Source organism: Periplaneta americana, chromosome 15 (genome assembly GCF_040183065.1).
Source record: "Periplaneta americana isolate PAMFEO1 chromosome 15, P.americana_PAMFEO1_priV1, whole genome shotgun sequence".
NCBI lineage: Eukaryota > Metazoa > Arthropoda > Insecta > Blattodea > Blattidae > Periplaneta > Periplaneta americana.
In genome coordinates this window covers 49,906,356-49,923,818 of record NC_091131.1, presented here as the reverse complement: position 1 = coordinate 49,923,818, position 17,463 = coordinate 49,906,356, and the positions used below count along the sequence as shown (strand labels likewise).

Below are 17,463 nucleotides of genomic sequence, written 5' to 3'. Positions count from 1 at the left end.
ACTAAATCGACATTTATATTATAAGATGAAAGAACAGCTGGAAGAAGTGCAGTTTGGCTTCAGGAACAGAAAAGAGATGCAATTGGACTGCTATGAACAATCGGTGAAAGATATCTAGAGAAGAATAAAGAAGTGAATATAATATTTGTGGACATATAAAAGGCGTTTGACAGAGTGGATGGGGATTCTAAAGAAAATTGGCATGGATTGGAAAAAGAGGAGGCTGTTCAGTAATCTTTATATGAAACAACGAGTCAAAGTCAAGATAGGAGAAGAAATATCAGAAGGAAGTGAAATAGGAAGAGGAGTACGACAAGGATGCCCTTTATCACCTACCCTGTTCAACATCTACTTAGAGGATTTAGTGAAGAACTATTTTCAGAACATGGGAGGAGTGATATTAGGAAGAAAAAGAATAAAGTGTGAAAGATTTGCTGATGATATGGCGTTATTAGCAGAAGAGGAGATGATACTAAGGGATATGCTATAGGAGCTAAATGACAGATGTGAACAATATGGAATGAAGATAAATGCCAGCAAGACGAAGACCATGTTCATAGGAAGAAAATTAAAGAAGGTAAATTTGAGGTAGTAGAGCAAGTGGACAACTTCAAATACTTGTGGTGTTAACAGTAACATAAGCTGCTGCCAAGAAGTCAAAAGAAGAATAACAATGACAAAGGAAGTTTTTAATAGTAAAATAAACATCTTCTGCGGACCTCTGGAGAAAGATTTAAGGAAGTGACTAGTGAAGTGCTTTGTGTGGAGTGTAACATTATATGGGTCAGAAACATGGACATTATGACGAAGTTAAGAGAAGCAACTGGAAGCATTTGAAATGTGGATATGGAGAAGGATGGAGCATGTGAAGTGGACAGACAGAATACAGTACAGTACAATATGTGTTTTATGATGCATTTAATATAGCATTATTCAGCTAACATTGATTGGTGGTTGTGCTAGACTTGGCTAGAATAAACATGTCTCACACAGAGAGAAACAGCTTATACTAGTTATTCCTGCTTTATCAATACATTAAAAAAAAACTGAGTAAGAGATATTTCAGGCAGCAAATTTAGTACAGGAATAATAATCACCTTCATCTTTGTGATGTGGATTTCTTCATATACAGGAGAATGAATGATGAAAAATTACGATTTTATTTTATCAGATACTTCATTTTTAAACTACTGTATTAACTACTGAATATACTAGCTTTCGAGTTAAGGCTCACCGTTGGTTTCTGATTATATTTTATGTTCATAAATATCTGAAAATCTTTGTTTATTCCTGAGAGATATCGGGGGAAGAAATTTAAAATGAGCAACATATCTACACTGACTGTTCTGGGTTGAACACATGGTCATGAAACTTCACGTGATGGAAAGAAAAAATCTGACATCAGCAAACTCTGATGGTAAGTTGGTGTATGGCATAAATAACTCCAATATTGTGTATTATACTTTTCAGTCATGTCACGTTACATTAAGTGCATCATAATCCCACCTTAAGAGCGAGTAGAGTATCACTAAATACTTTACAGTTTAATATATACCTTTATGTAACGAGAATCATAGAGTATTGAATGCACAGGTGCACGATCCTGCCACAGAATATCTCTATCCCTCGCACCCTCCAGCTCCAGATGAACAGCAAGATTTGTATTAGAGCGTTTGCATTGCCGCCAGACTCGAGCAGGCACTGGTCTGATATTAACTTCTCCTGGTGTGTACCGGTTCTGCACTATGTGTAAGTGACGAAGTTTCGTATATCCCAATAACTGGACAAGGTCTTCGCCTAAATTCTGAGGGCTGATCATCAGTACCTGTAAATTTCAGCAACACCTATTAAAAATAAACTGAGTCCTATGGAAGAGCATATTTTCTCATCTTACACTTTATGCAATAATTACATAACTGATCTCTTCAGTACAATTGTGTCAAATGAACTACATTCACATTGTTTTCTCTTATGTCCCATATAACACAGTTTCTTTAATTTGTAGATAAAATAAAATAAATAATAAATTCTACCTAGAAAAACATATAATTGATTTTACATATTACAAAGAAATATTAATGACGCAGGTTTTGCCATGACTTGAAATAATGTGAGCATAGCTGATTCTTGAAGTAAATAAGATCAGACCGACAAATGCATAATAGTTCAAAGTCAAATTATTTCACGTTTGAAAACATAATATTCTTTTTGTTCACTTGAGAAATTGATTAACAATGTCCAATAACAATTCTCTGACTGCAAAGATCCTTAAGTTACTTTAAAACATGCTCCCACATTTATCACCTTTGCCTATTAATGTAGTAAGATGATTTAAAGATCATTAGAATGCTGGGTTTGCAGTGAAAAACCTGCCCTTAGGCAGAACACTATGAATGAATGAGATAATTTTCAATTTTTTATATATGAGTCCTGAAAGAATTATAATATTTTACATGGATGTTTATTATTATTTGAATATCTTCTTCTGTCATCATAGTAATACACATTTATTTTCTCATAACAAAAAGGTATGTTATTAGGCTGTTTCGAATGTAACTACAAATAACAATTTGCGTCCTTTTTCACCATTCCTGTTGTTTAGTCAACTGTCCGAAGACAGATCTGAATCTCACAAGTAATACCAATAAGGCATCACTTATGAAGCAACTAGACCAGGAGATAATGGAGTAGGGTGGCCAGTTCCTTCCCCCCCCTCCATTGCATACATTGCAGATTAATTACATTTTTCGCCATTACTAGATAAAATGCTTAATTCTTAAACATATGATTACAAAATAACAGGCTTAATTCCAAAACCTTTGAGATGTAGTACTGACATTGCTTGAAGAAAATAAGATGGACAGAAAAGATCACTAATACTGAAATATTAAAGTTCAGAGAAACAAGAGCTGATTACCGAGATTACGAGATCAATATGGCTGAAACATAGAGGCCCAATAATGTTATGCATTAGGGGGCAAAATACCTGGGATACACATTTGTGGAAGACCAAAAAATATATTCATGGAGACATTTCTTAGAAATATACTTGAACTATGAAGAATCTAACAGAACTGCCAACATATACTTGCATGAAAGAGACTCATAATAGGGACAAACCAGCCGCAAGAATAAAACCACTAAATCAAATTAATTCCACAACACCTATTGGAGGAATATGAAAAATTGAAAGTAAGGAATTAGTACATATAAGTACAGCATCAGTTTGGTTCAAATATTTCGGTAAAGGTGACAAATCTCACTTGGAAAGGTTGACATTCATGATGAGGCTCTCCAAATTGTATTCGAAGTTCAACCATTACCAAAGCACGCAAAAATTGTAAACAATGCATACATGTGCACAAGCCAAACAAGAGATTTAGATTTCAGGCATCTAGTCACCGTCATTCCTGTTCAGTTGCATACCCAATCATAGTAGAGTAACCAAAAATGTGCCTTGGAAGGGTGATTGAACAAAACTTCGAGAGGTTACAATATGTCAGTCATTCCTCTTCAGTCAAACGTCTTCTGAAACTTCAAGCTCCAACAATGAACATCGATGTAAGAGTGTACCTAGTTGCCAAAATCAAATTCATTTCAACTAGTCCTTGAACAGATCTCTGTCATACCAATGTTTTCTTTCATTCGTACTACAAATTCTGATGGTAACTTTTCTTTAGGAAGTGTAACATATATTAAGAGCATGTGTCCATCACTGGTGATAGCTAACATGACAGTTCTATGCCTTTTTCTTCACACTAGCTGTCCACAGTTGAAATGTGTTTGCATCTGTATTGATATGATAACAGTTTCTCCTAGAATATCGAGAAAAAAAAACAGGCATTTCATCAGCACTTTGGAAGGAACCCAGACTCTAGTCACTCTTATTGGTTAGCATGATACCATGTTTTTGGAATTCGAACAGTTCCTCCTGGCAGATTTCTGAAAGATAATAGGTGCCACTAATGTCTGTCTCCTTATTGTCAGACACATGGCCTCATAAAATGCCTAGCCCAGCCATAACTCGACTTAAATTCAGTGGAGGGAATTTTCTGTCTGCCCAATATTTTCCATGCTTCAAATTGAAGCATTTCACCACATACAACAAATCAATTTGTTCATGTTTTACGAATATATACCAGTAGCTCTGTTTCCACCTAAGGATATTTTGCTTCTTTTCCCCCAGAACACTTCACCGTTTTTATTTGTTTTTTCGAGATACTTTTTACAATGACAAACATTTCTCTCATCAACATCGTACTTTCTCCCTGCTATTCTCTACCCAATCTTTTCTGCACAATGCACTATTTCTAAGTTAAATTTCACAGTGTAACTTGCTCAAATTACAGCCATATTGTCTCTGATATTTCCACCAGCAACAAGCACTTTTACTGAACAATACACGCACCTACACCACTACTTCAGTTCTGTGCTGAGAGAGAAAATTGAAATCTTAAGTAATTTTATTAGAGATGGTGACAACATGAAACCACTATATTTGCTGTTATGATTTACTTATATCTCTACAGCGCATATTCATTAATGATCGGGAATGTTGGATCTGCATGGTATTTCTGGACTGTTAAGTAGCAGCAGAAGAATTTGCAATGTTGTCACATTTATCAGTAATCCATTTGTGGTGCAGGAGGCTAGATATGCATTCCCCCCCCCCCCCCCAAATTTCATTTTCTGCATGAACATCACTAAGGAAATTTTGGTAAGGTTCTTGAAAGTCTTTTCTTCAATCCCAAGAATGGTATTTTCACCAAATTGAACTGGCAGGCAAATGGCATGCTGTAATAGAAAATAATGAACTTTACTTTAAACTATGATCTGTTTCTTGTTCTTCCTAAATTACTGAACGCAATGATAAAAAATTTACCTAGAAAACTGAAACTTTCAAACTTCTAACTCTATTTCAGTTTCACTTTGGACTGTCATGTGGCAGAGTCGAAGCTTTATTAATCTTGCTCAAGGGGGGGGGGGGGGGAAGCGCACAATGTATTTAATATAATGTTACATGACGTCCCTAATACTCTTTCATTTGAGATAAATATAAATCTCTATACAGATGTTACCAAGGCTACTGACAAAGATCTAGATAAAACATCAACAGTAATGCAAACAGCTGTAAATAACATTAATACTTGGGAATGCAAGTGGAACCTAGTCATTTGACATTGTCAAATCGAATATCCTTGTGCAAGTAAAATAGCTGTATTTAATAATGGAATTTATAATGGATCAAAAGAAATAAATACCACCGATTTCACAAGAAGATACAGCTTAAAAACTATAAACCTCACATTTATCTAAACAATTGGCATATTCAGTGCAACACAACTCCTAAGGTCCTGGAACTAATTTTTAATGATAAACTTCTATGACTGGGAATCCCAAAAACTACATCCTTTGTTGCTTTCCAAATTGAATGCAATATTCAACCAGTTAAAAACTATGTGCTTAAAAACATTCAAAAACCAAAATTAAAATTACAAACCTCATTCAGATATCAGATTTTATTTAAACTGTCAGACAATATCCTATATAAGTTATGCAAAATAAACAAAGAATACCACTATATATTACAGACATACTTATTTCTAAAACTTCAAATGAAATTCCTCTTCGGGATTAGTTTCAAAACAAAGTACATAAATTTCAGTAAACTGTCATCTTTATTATATTCTTTTAATTGAATCAAGAATGAATTGCACTTCTCACAATAGAATTTCAATTATTTCTTTCTAAGCAACGATTTGTTTAAAGTTTTCCACAATCGACAACAACAATCTACATTTACATTCAGTCCAGCAAGGTGTGGTAATTGTTTTGTCACTGAAAAGACGACTGGAATTGTCACTCAATTCTCGTGCAAGCACATCTAGTCTATTCTTTCACACCTCGAGGTATTATGTGCTGCATTGTGAATTCAGGTGGCAGCTGGTCTGCAGCCATGGCGAGTAATGTTACAGTAGTGTTATTGCAGTTAGTATTATGTAACTCGAGTGATTCAACTAATGCATTTTCAACATGAATTTAGTACCCAGTTTGCTGTTAAACCCTTCCAGTTCACTCTCAGTGGAAAAGAAATTAGAAATTAAAACTTTAGGACAACAGACTACAGCTATAACCATAGAGCAGACTATAAAAATTACTGCGAGTCAAGAGAGGTTTTCGGCATTAGCAATGACTAAACATCTATTTATTTATTTATTCTAATGACGAATGGACAATGATTTTTTACTAATGGCAGCAGGTACTTGAATATTTGTCATTCACCCATATAAAGCCAGACTATTATTCACCCATGTGAAGCCAGTTGTGTACACTAATTGACAAGATAGAGTCATTGCCCAGGGTGCACCATAGGAGGCTGGACCACGCTGCACACGATGAGAGAGATGATGATGGAAATCCATTGGAATGGCACAGGAGAACCAAAGCTTCCAGCGAAAATCCGGTTACCTGGACCACAACCTTGCTCACAAAAGTCATAAATCGGAAATATGTGGGGAGGATCGAACCTGGGTTCACAGGATTATGAGTCAAGTACTTTAGCCACTGTATCACCGTGGTGGCTTGACAATGAATACAGTCATGCACTTTTAATAAACCTCATGCCATGTACCTGTAAATTCAAGAAGACTCCAGCATGTAAGAGCTGGAACTGTAGTTTTGTTGTGTTTATGAGGGTAAGGGTGTGCAATGTCAAACAGCAGCCATGACACACCTCGTCCAGCAGGTACTGAGCTTCACGAGGTTCCAACATCAAATCTATCAGCTCCAATCGACGCAACTTCACCAAGTTGCCCATCAGTCTCTTTAAGGCATCAAGCAATCGGCCTAGACATAATTTCATAAAATTATATACTGTATAAAAAAAAATTACCTTTCAGTGATTCATTAGCATACACCTTGCAATCTCAATTTCTAGCACATACTATGAGATTTGTGGTCAATTTCATGAGTACTTTGTTTCCTCTTTACATCTGCACAACTGCACTATACTATTTCTCTATTATAGTCATCTTATCATCTCGCCATTTTTAAAATAATGCTAGGCCTACAATTAAGCAGCTAAAGTTAATCAATCATAACGATACAAAAGATAACCTTGGCGATCTATTGGCTACCAGAGTCATTCCATAGTGACACATGTAACATTTTCCAACTAACTATGATCTTCACAGGATATTTAATTAAATATTTAGTAGTTCATGAAGAAGACACTGCTGTCTTTTAACATAAGCATTCCTAAATATAAACACAAATTCTTAACGAAAAGGAATAATTAATAATGTAAAAAATATGAAATATTATATGGTTTGACACACGAACATTTTCTTGCCACTTAATTTATTACGTACCAAAATGGAAAATGTTCATATTATTGTGCCAAATTATATAAAAGCATTCAGTTGTTTTCCAAACTATTAAGACACTTGTGTAGTACATGTAACTGCTAAATCACAAACTTTAAAAAAAAATAACAGTGTCATTAACAAATAAAATATTGCAAATATGTTGTGATACACGAACGTCACACACGAACATTTGTCATGTTGATTACTAACTGTTTTAAATGTACTACAAGGCATCACTTCTTGTGAAAGATACTACCTATTCTTATACAAAACAACATTTGATTACACAAAAATACACTTTCAGATTTAAAATATCCACGGTTGTTTACAATCATATGTGGTGATATTTCCTGTGTAATGTCACGTGATGTATACACCAATGTTCACTTTTTCTGCCATGTGTAGTACTTCCCTTCCTTGAACATCATAGGCATTTTAAATCCTTCGCCACCGCAAGCTTTTGTAACTTTCCTAGGATATTTGATGTTTTTTTCTTTTACTTGATTATTTAATGCTGTATCAACTACTAGGTTATTTAGCGTCAATGAGATTGGTGATAGCGAAATGGTATTTGGCGAGATGAGGCCGAGGATTCGCTATAGATTACCTGACATTCGCCTTATGGTTGGAAAAAAACCAATCAGGTAATCAGCCCAAGCGGGAATCGAACCCGTGTCCGAGTGCAACTCTGAATCGGCAGGCCAATTTATTTATACATAGACCTAGTATGGTAGCTACCTACTTACCATAAAAATATTTATAAACTTGTTTTTTATAGAAAACAAATTAACATAACCAATTTTTTGTAAGTTTTTAGTTCAAGGAATTTAAAAAATGAAATATTTTATACCAACTGTAGTCCTAAATTAAATGTTTTATACGAATTTTAGGCACGCACGCACACACAACACACATACAAAAAAACACACACACACCTAAATCAACAATAAGTCTTTGATATCCCACTGCTAATTATATTTAGGTATAAAGACTTCCAATAACAACAAAAACTGCAACTGATTTGAGGATAAACTTCGGTGATACACGAACATAAAATTTATGTTCGTGTATCACAGTCATTGTGTTACGTGTGTCACATGTTTTCCTTATAGAATTTATACATAAATCAAAATGTTGTCCATATAAGAAGTTGATTGTTATCTGATGTGTCTACCTTTTACATTTATGAAACGTTAAAAAATGAAATGGTTTTGAAGAAATATAAACAAATGTTGATTTGAGCGTGACACACAAACTCTCAACCTTCCTTTGTAATATTTGTAATCAAGCACGAAATAATCATTGTATTACGGTTTCTATGCATTATCATCATTAACAAAGGCCAGTACTTCATTATTAATTCGATTTAACATGCAGCAGTAATGATTTATTTGCCTTAAATGTGGTTTCAAATATGTGATTTCTAAGATAATTTAGCGCTTTTAAACAACAGACTTCTTTATGTTTTTCATCCCATATAAGTGTTGTTACACAATCAGTGTTGTCAGATTAAAAAAATGACATATAAGAAGCAGAGATTCGTGAGATTTTTCTTTTTCGTGAAAATGTCGCATTTTCATGGAATGACCCACCATGCTTACCTCTGAACGTATCACAGGTTCAAACATGGCTGAGGGTGATGAGTAGGGAACAGATTTCTTGTAAATATTTCACATAAAATACATATTTTTCTAATATTTCCACGCAAATACAGATTTGAAATAATTTAGCTAAATAAAATAGTTAAGTGTTCATTCCCGTTTGCAGCAATATGTTGCTGAATTTTGTGGAATTTTTACAAGTGATAGAATAATTCTATACTGTAAAAAATTTGGGAAATCTATAAATGTAGATCAGCAATCTCAAGTCTTGAAGCATTTAGCACGTAGTAAACATAAAATGGTCGCTTCACGTGCAACCTCTAGACAAGCTCTTTAGTTAAGCAGCTTCCTTATCACATACCATATTTTCAAAAAGTTCTGAATATTATGCAGATTTATGCAAAGCTTTTCTTTCATCTGATATTCCTTTACACAAATTGAAAAGTCTAATGTTTAGCAAGTTTCTTACAAAATACACAAATTTTGAAACACCAGAAGCATCAAAATTAAGAAAAATCTATGTCCCTGTATGTTATGAAGAAATGCTAGGAAAGATCAGAGCAGAATGTGAAAATAAAAAAATATCGCTAAGCATGGACGAATCACCAGACTCTAGTGGTGAGAAAGGGAAAATTTTGTGGTAAGTGTGCTAGAAAATTCTCACACATGATACTTGTAACTTGTATAGTGCATGGTTTATACAGAGTATGTGAGCAGGTGCATACATTATATATTCTGAAGTGGATAAATTAAATTCAAACGTCAAAGAAGTGTTCATGAAAGTTTCAACAAGAACTGGTTTGTTCAAAGTCAAAAATCCAGTTCTTGCACTTCCATCTACACCCAGAGTTGCTCATTGGGGGAGATGGTTAGAGGCAGTGGTGTATTATTCAGACAATTTTGAAAAATTTAATCAGTGACAGATGAACTAAATAAGGATGACACTTTATCAATTGAAATTCTTCAGAACTTACTTGAGGACAGTTAACTGAAAAATTAATTAGCTTACATATCTGCAAATTTGAGTCTATAAAGAAATCAGAAACATCAGCCAACTTGCTGACTAAGACAATTACTGACGTGCATGGCATTGAGAAAAAAATTAATTCATTCAAAGGTTGCAGAGTAGAACCTATTAAACGGAAAATTAAAAGATGTCAGTCAGCAACCAATCATTCTTTACTCAGTCAGTCCATCCAGCCATCCAACCTTCATACAGTTTCACTATAAATTGTGACCAATGCAAACAGGGATACAAAGTTGTAACAAATCTTTCAATCGCTGATACAGAAAGAAAGATTTCCAGTCACTCTGCTAGAGTTACCAGCACATGTCACAATTATGAGGCAAAACTGTTAAAACTGTCCTTAGTTATATGGCTCACATTCCATATCGATGGCTCAATTAAAAAATGAAACAACTTAAAATTTAAAGTTTTGAGAAACCTGAATTTTGAAGCTTCACATTGCTGTGAAAAATGCAATTAACACATACTAATTTGAAACTTATAGCATATATAAAATATCATTAACAGAATTTGAAGTAATTTCAATGATCCTTTGATTTTTCACAGCAACAAAAAGCTTTAAAATATATGTTTCACAAAAGTTTAAATTTTGAGTGATTTCCCTTTTGAAATGGACCATCGATATTGTGAGTACATTCATACAACTTGATGTAAAGGAGGTTAAAAATAATTTCATATTTACTTAAAAATGTGATTAGTTTTTGCAAACATTAACAAGCATAATAAACACTACTTACCTCCTGTACCAAATATCCTTGCTCTCTCTGATTCCTCCCTCACAGCCATGTTACACGGAAAGATGAACCGTAATGTGTGGATATGGTTGCCTATGTCTGGTAGTTGTTCTTGAGGCCGTTCAATGAAGTATGAAAGCATATTCATAAATTCGTACAGGTTGAAGAAGTTCATCATTGGCCCAAACACAAGTTTCCGAAAATTATGGCCTACATTTGTTATGCACATTTGTGTCCGCATATGATCCAAAACATACTGCAATAGAAATCTCTTTGTTTCATTGTGTGAGAGCAAAAGAAATTAAGACAGGTATAATTTTTTAATCAGTACGTATCAAAGATTTTTATAAAAATAATTTTTTCGAATTTTAAATCAAAATAAACTACTTTTAATACAATGCATGCTGAGCTTATTCCCCATAATATTTATATTAAAATATAAAACTAAAAAAATAAAAATATAAATAATAATAATAATGAACTGAATTCATTTCTCGAAAAACCAGACACCATTGAAGTTGAATGTTACATGGTCATATGTAGAGACTAAGAGGAAGGAGGAAAATAGGGAAGATTGGAGAATGTTAGGTTTGCAGTCAAAGACCTCCCCTTGGGCAGAACATTATGAATGAATTAATGAATGTGTTTAATTACATTTTCAGCAGGAAATGGCTTTGAATGCAAAGAAGCAGGAAAAACTAAAAAATGACTTCAGTATTTGTGTTTAAGACGTCACTATTCATATTCTACCTAAGAGACCTAATGAAGTATCAATGTAATGTTTTTAAACTATAAATTAACAACATTTTGAGTTATTACCTGGCTAAGCTGACCACAGACCTGGTGACTGGCAGCATTGGCGTAGAAGGAATACAAATAAACAACAATCAATCAGTACACTCAGTTACTGATGATAACTGCCTTCTTTGTGTACTTTGCATATTGTTGCTTTACTAACTTAATGCCTAACATTCTGATAGCCTCTTTCTGTTGGTTTTTCTAATGATATCATGACACCATTCTTCTCTGCATCACAAAATTTGATAATATATATAAGTCTTCACACTTGATAAACACATTGTGATATATTGTAACTGTCCTTACTGTGTACTCATTTCTTGCTTGGCAGTGTTTTCATCGTTTTTCCACAACATAGCAGATCCAGGTTATATTAATATGGCACAATGGCGTTGTGGTTAGCACATCTGTCTTATATTCAGAAGGTCCAAGATTCGATCCCAAGGGCAAGTTATGCTTATTTGGGTTTATCGTGATTTCTCAAATCTTTCAAAGTAATTCAGAATAATGCAAATTACAAAATGCTACAACCTGCTTCCTATCCAATTCTACACACCTATCATCAAACTTTGCATGTTACCGGTATCAACCATCTTCCAAGACAGACAACCATCTGCTTGATAAGTACCATAATAAATGGCAGCAGATACTGTTCTCTTATCAGAAGACAAGAGAGCTAGTTGTGTAGCAACCATAGAAACATGAAAATGCCCAGAAAAAAAGCATAACAATATAACATACTTTTATACCCTGTCAATTTGGAGTAAAACCACAGTCTAGTATATACAGTCATGAAGCTCAATACATAGGAAATATGCATCCATAGATAGTTGCTAACCACTAGGATCGCTACTATTGCCTCATTACAGACAATGCGAAATAGTACCGGCACAGTGTATTGTTTCTAGTACACTCAACAACTCGAGCTTCGTGACTTTATATACTACACTGTGGTAAAACCCCATAAAATATGCCAACTTCTGGCCTCTCCTCTCTTTTCCTCTTCCCACGTCCTTCAGATAGTAATAAAGTATGTGAGGATGTGTGTGTGTAAACATCACAATCAATAAAACAGACCATCCTACAATACGGACACAATTACGAATTCCTCATTTCTGCTATGATTGTCATCTAGGAAGGTTCCATAATATTAGCAATGTAGATGACCAGCCAATCACAAATATTTTCTCTTAGCAGGTGTGACAAACTGAAGTGGACCTGTGGTGCAATGTGCCTACAACCTCAATGATGCTGATTTCATTCTATAGCTTGTGTTTTTATTTACTGTATGAGTTGCAGTTGATCGGACAACACTGAGCTCATCTCTCTTTCCCTAAATCTCTTGCTTTCCTAGCAATTAGAGCTCTAAGTTATCAAACCAGAGTTTACTTCAATTTGTCAAGTTTGACAATGAAGTCATTTGACCTCTTGCACTCCAATATTTTTTAAAGATATTATCATGGTCAGCCACTGAAGCATAGATTTTGAGGTGTTCCGAATCCATTTCTTGGTTTGAATTGCACAATGGGCAGTTTGGGGACTGATATATTCCAATTCTATGCAGGTGTTTGGCCAAACAGTCACGGCCTGTTGCCAATCTAAATGCAGCTACAGACGATTTTCTTGGTAAATCGGGAATTAACTGTGGATTATGATGCAGAGAGTTCCAATTTTTCCCTTGAGATTGTGTTATCAATTTTTTTTTGTTGAAGTCTAATATGTAGATTTAATAAATCTTTTCACAGAGTAATACGTAGATTTAGTAACAGGTCTGTAAGTAGCAGTGCTGCCCTTCTTTGCTAATGCATCCACATTCTCGTTTCCCAGGATTCCACAATGGGATGGTATCCATTGGAATACAATTCTTTTATTGAGTGAGGAGTAAAAATATGAAATTATGCACACAAACATAAAACTGTATTATCTATGATCCCTGCAACAAAATGTTGTTTTGTTAATATTTGTAAGTTTTTAACATTACAAAACAAGAAAAAAATATTTAAAAAAGTGTTTCATACCTAATTCTTTTTTTAATAATATAAAGCCAAAATAAAATATTTGGTTGCAGGGAAATGTTATTTTAGGTACGGGTAGCACATGTACAAAGTTTTAGGTTTATTGGTTTAACAAATGTTTAGAAAAAAGATACATAATGTTTTAAATAATTTGAAAAATAAAAACTATTATTCATAAAATTCTGGAAAAAAAAAAAAAAAAAAAAAAAAAAAAAAAAAAAAAAAAAAAAACAATGTACAGAAAATCCTGTTTTAAACTAATATTTCAAATTTCAAGGTCCTACATCCAAAAAATATAAACATTAATAAGCAATTCAGTAACAAATGCTATTTCTCATCCATCCAACCTTAAAAATCACTCACCTGCTCACCTACAGTACAAATGACAGCTCGAATTACAAGTCACACTGTGATTGACAATTAGTGATTCAGCATGCAAACGCTGCACATTGTTGGGGGAAAGTCAACAGACATAGGAATCCGTCATAATTTTTTTTTTTTTTTATGTAGTGCACTTATAATTCTGAGAATGTCATATACCTACATCTATATTATACAGAGTGTACAAAATAAAGTTGTTACCGTATTTGATGACATAGTAATTTAAAATTTACCTGCCAACCATAGTAATAATTAAATTTCCTTCTTGTTAGACTTGAATCATCCAAAACGAAAGTATTCCAGACATATGGAAGATGAAATGCTCTGTACCAAGTTCGGCATACCATTGAAGCATAATAACGTTCCCTCATGGACAAATATGAAAAGACCTTCTCTAATATCAGGTCTGGTAAGTAAGACCAATAACTGTATGTGTACTTCTCACTTCTTTCAGATGTATCCTCTTCAGCATCAATAAAAACAGCTGAAAAAAATTACTTCATAAAACACAATATTACCTACTTCACATAGGAAAATATTACTATCTTCAGGCTCAACATGGAAAATAATAAAAATAAATAACAATACAGGGAATTACTGAAACAGGCCTACTATCACAATATCTAGACATGAAAAATATTACAGTTTGATATTTAATAAAACACACAATTTCAGTAACAACCAATTTAGAATAAACTGAAGCTAATATATTGATCTCAAAACATTGTTATGATGGCTAGCCACCAGATCCTCACGGTTAAAAGGTTAGGTTAGGTTTGTTTCTATGTAATGGTAAAGTTTAATGGCCCAATACTTACATTGTTTTTCCACGCTGTTTATCGTTACCGTGATTATTGATAAATGTACAACACTGACGTTACTCTTCACAACTGTTACGCAGTTAACTCCCATTTCTTCATTGTTAAGTACTTTTCTATTATAGCCCAACACAGCAGTTTGTCACAGACAGAGAGATTAAATTTGGAGATAATGAACTTACATTAAGAGCAAATGCTGGGTAACTTTCAGTGCTGGACAATGGACTCATTTCGCTGGCATTATCACATTCATATCATTCAGATGCTATATAACCACAGCAGTTGAAAAAAGGGTCGTAAAATAACCCACTCAAAAACAAGTTTTAAACTATACGAGCGCAGCTGATAATTTGGCCACCACTGAAGAGAGGGTTACCCTGACTCACAATCGCAATAAAACCTATATAGCCAACTAGTTCGGAAAGCCACCATTGCAATTCAAGCTTTGATTGTGGATAGGGTCTAAATTACGAAGCTTTGATTTAATAGCCGAGCCACAAATAAAACCATACTTTAACCACAGTCTAGTAGATACAGTCACGAAACTTGAGTTGTGAGGGTGCTAGGAACAATAGACTGTGCAGGTACTATTTCGCATTGTTTATAATGAGACGATATTAGCGATCCTAGTGGTTAGCAACTATCTATGGACGCATATTTACTACGTATTGAGCTTCGTGACTGTATATACTAGACTGTGGTTTAACCTTGATTCTGTTATTTCGAAGAGGAACAGGTGCTCTAATTTTTGTGTAACTATGAAGAAGAAAGGCAACTTATAAGCAATGTAACAGAGATGCAATACTAGTAATTCATCCTGGACTTCTCAGCAAAGTGGAAGCCCTATGGAGATTGTGTAAAAATATCTTCTGACATGTTTTTTTAATTGGGTTATATTATGACGCTTTATCAACACCTATGTCTATCTAGTGTCTGAGTGGGAGATAAAGGTGGTCATGCCAGCGAAATAAGTCCAGGTCCAGCGCCGAAAATCACCCAGCATTTGCTCTTAATGGGTCGAGGGAAAATCCCGGAAAAAACCTCAACGGAGTAACTTGTCCGGTGAATGTAGAGTATCCAACGCCCACTGAACGAATATTTCACTTTTATCACTGCCAATGTTGCGCTATAATCGTATATGCAAGGTAGGCTATAACAAAAACCTAAACTAACCAAACCTAACCTGTCAAAGAAGCAACAAGTTATACTAAATATGTGTAAAATTGGCCTCTGTCTCTATAGTGGGCGGGACATAAGTAACATTGACCCCATTTTTTCCTTATTAATGTACGTAAAAAAAATTCCGTACACATTTGCCATCTACAATCCAGAAACGATAAGAACTGGCTGCAAGAATATCACAAGTAAACTTTACGGTGAAACTTCGATATCCTCGCACGCAACACAAGGGAGAAAAAAACCTCAAAATTGTAACACACCACTCTAGTATAGAAAAACGCACCGCAAATCAGATATCAGGCCCGTGTGTGGTGTTGGATGATATTGAAGTTTCTATAACTGTAATATAGCCAGTAAATAAGACGCGGAATGTCCCGAAATCATGTGGGCGATTTCTACATTTATTCTATAAATTTAATTATATTTTTAATTTACCATAAGTCTATTGCAAGTCTTGAATGTGCGACTCAAACTACTTTACCGTGGTATTCTACAGCTGTTCCAATGCGTTTGCCACTTAATTCTACATCAACCATTCAAGAATGTGTACATAGATTAGATAATGTATGTTTTCCAAGAACTGTTATTTACTATAATATTAAGGCATCATCAATATAATCAATGTTCTGATTATACTTAACGGATGCGTAAACTTGTGACATGACAAACATAACCTCTTGTACCTTCATCATTTTCGTCTACTTTCCACGTAGCTTTGTACATATTTAGAGCAGTATTGTAATGTAAGACAATTTGCGCTAACTTTTTTTCACTTGAGTATTTCTTTCTATTTATATAACACAATTACTTCTTTAAGTAAGTATTATCGAACTTATGCTTGTGGCTATTAACCAATATTCCCGTACATTTCGTAGTTTAGTGTGCTTTCTGCAATTTTTTCTTCTTCAGAAATTGCGGGTACCATTGGTAAAAATTTCCCGACAAGCATAGCAAAATTCTCTACTCGCTGTAAATTTTTGCTACTGCTACCTGATTGTGACTTCTGATACGCTATAGTCCTGATCACATAGTGATCATGGGTTAGAGGTAAAGGCAGTACCAGGTGCATATATTTTTTCGGAGGTTTTGGGGTGGATAATTGGCGTGCTTTCAATTGGAACCTATGATTCATTTAAATATTGTATATAATGTTTAATCAGTGGTGCCAACGGTGTGATCTCGCTAGTTCAATTACGATAACATATTTCATAACTGATCCATCGCGTGCGATGTGATTAAGCCACTGCCGTCGTGATCTAATACAGGCCGTAAGGCAGACCACGTGACTCGCTTAACAGCTGATCGCGAAGGGCGGTCTTTCAACCATATACATTAGTTGCAGTACATGAAAAATAACATATATTTCTCTGAAATGCAGTGTAATCGCGTCAGTAAAATTTTAAACAGTGACTGTGAGACACTTGAGACACAATTCACTTGCAACGTAAGGTATAATATTATTTTTGGTGTGAAAATTATGTTGTTGCAGGCAAAGTTCGTATGTGTAATACCTGCCTTTATTTCGATTAAATATTGCGCCCTT

General features: G+C 34.4%; 1 protein-coding gene across 3 annotated transcripts in view; it reads right to left on the bottom strand.

Annotated features, from left to right (window-relative positions):
* The window catches only part of LOC138714894 (uncharacterized), a 32,166-nt gene extending 15,290 nt beyond the window's left edge, over window positions 1–16,876 (bottom strand). Inside the window, exons 1-5 of one of the 3 annotated variants that reach the window (XM_069847150.1) lie at window positions 16,604–16,876; window positions 14,157–14,407; window positions 10,733–10,985; window positions 6,632–6,846; window positions 1,556–1,825 (exon numbers count right to left, since the gene is read on the bottom strand). In XM_069847150.1, coding sequence (XP_069703251.1) covers window positions 1,556–1,825; window positions 6,632–6,846; window positions 10,733–10,985; window positions 14,157–14,407; window positions 16,604–16,643 — 1,029 coding nt within the window. In that variant the 5' untranslated portion in view covers window positions 16,644–16,876. Of the gene's footprint in view, window positions 1–1,555; window positions 1,826–6,631; window positions 6,847–10,732; window positions 10,986–14,156; window positions 14,408–16,401; window positions 16,558–16,603 lie in introns of those variants that run through there. The other 2 variants (XM_069847151.1, XM_069847149.1) reach the window with 2 other exon arrangements.
* Between the last annotated feature and the right edge of the window lie 587 nt (window positions 16,877–17,463).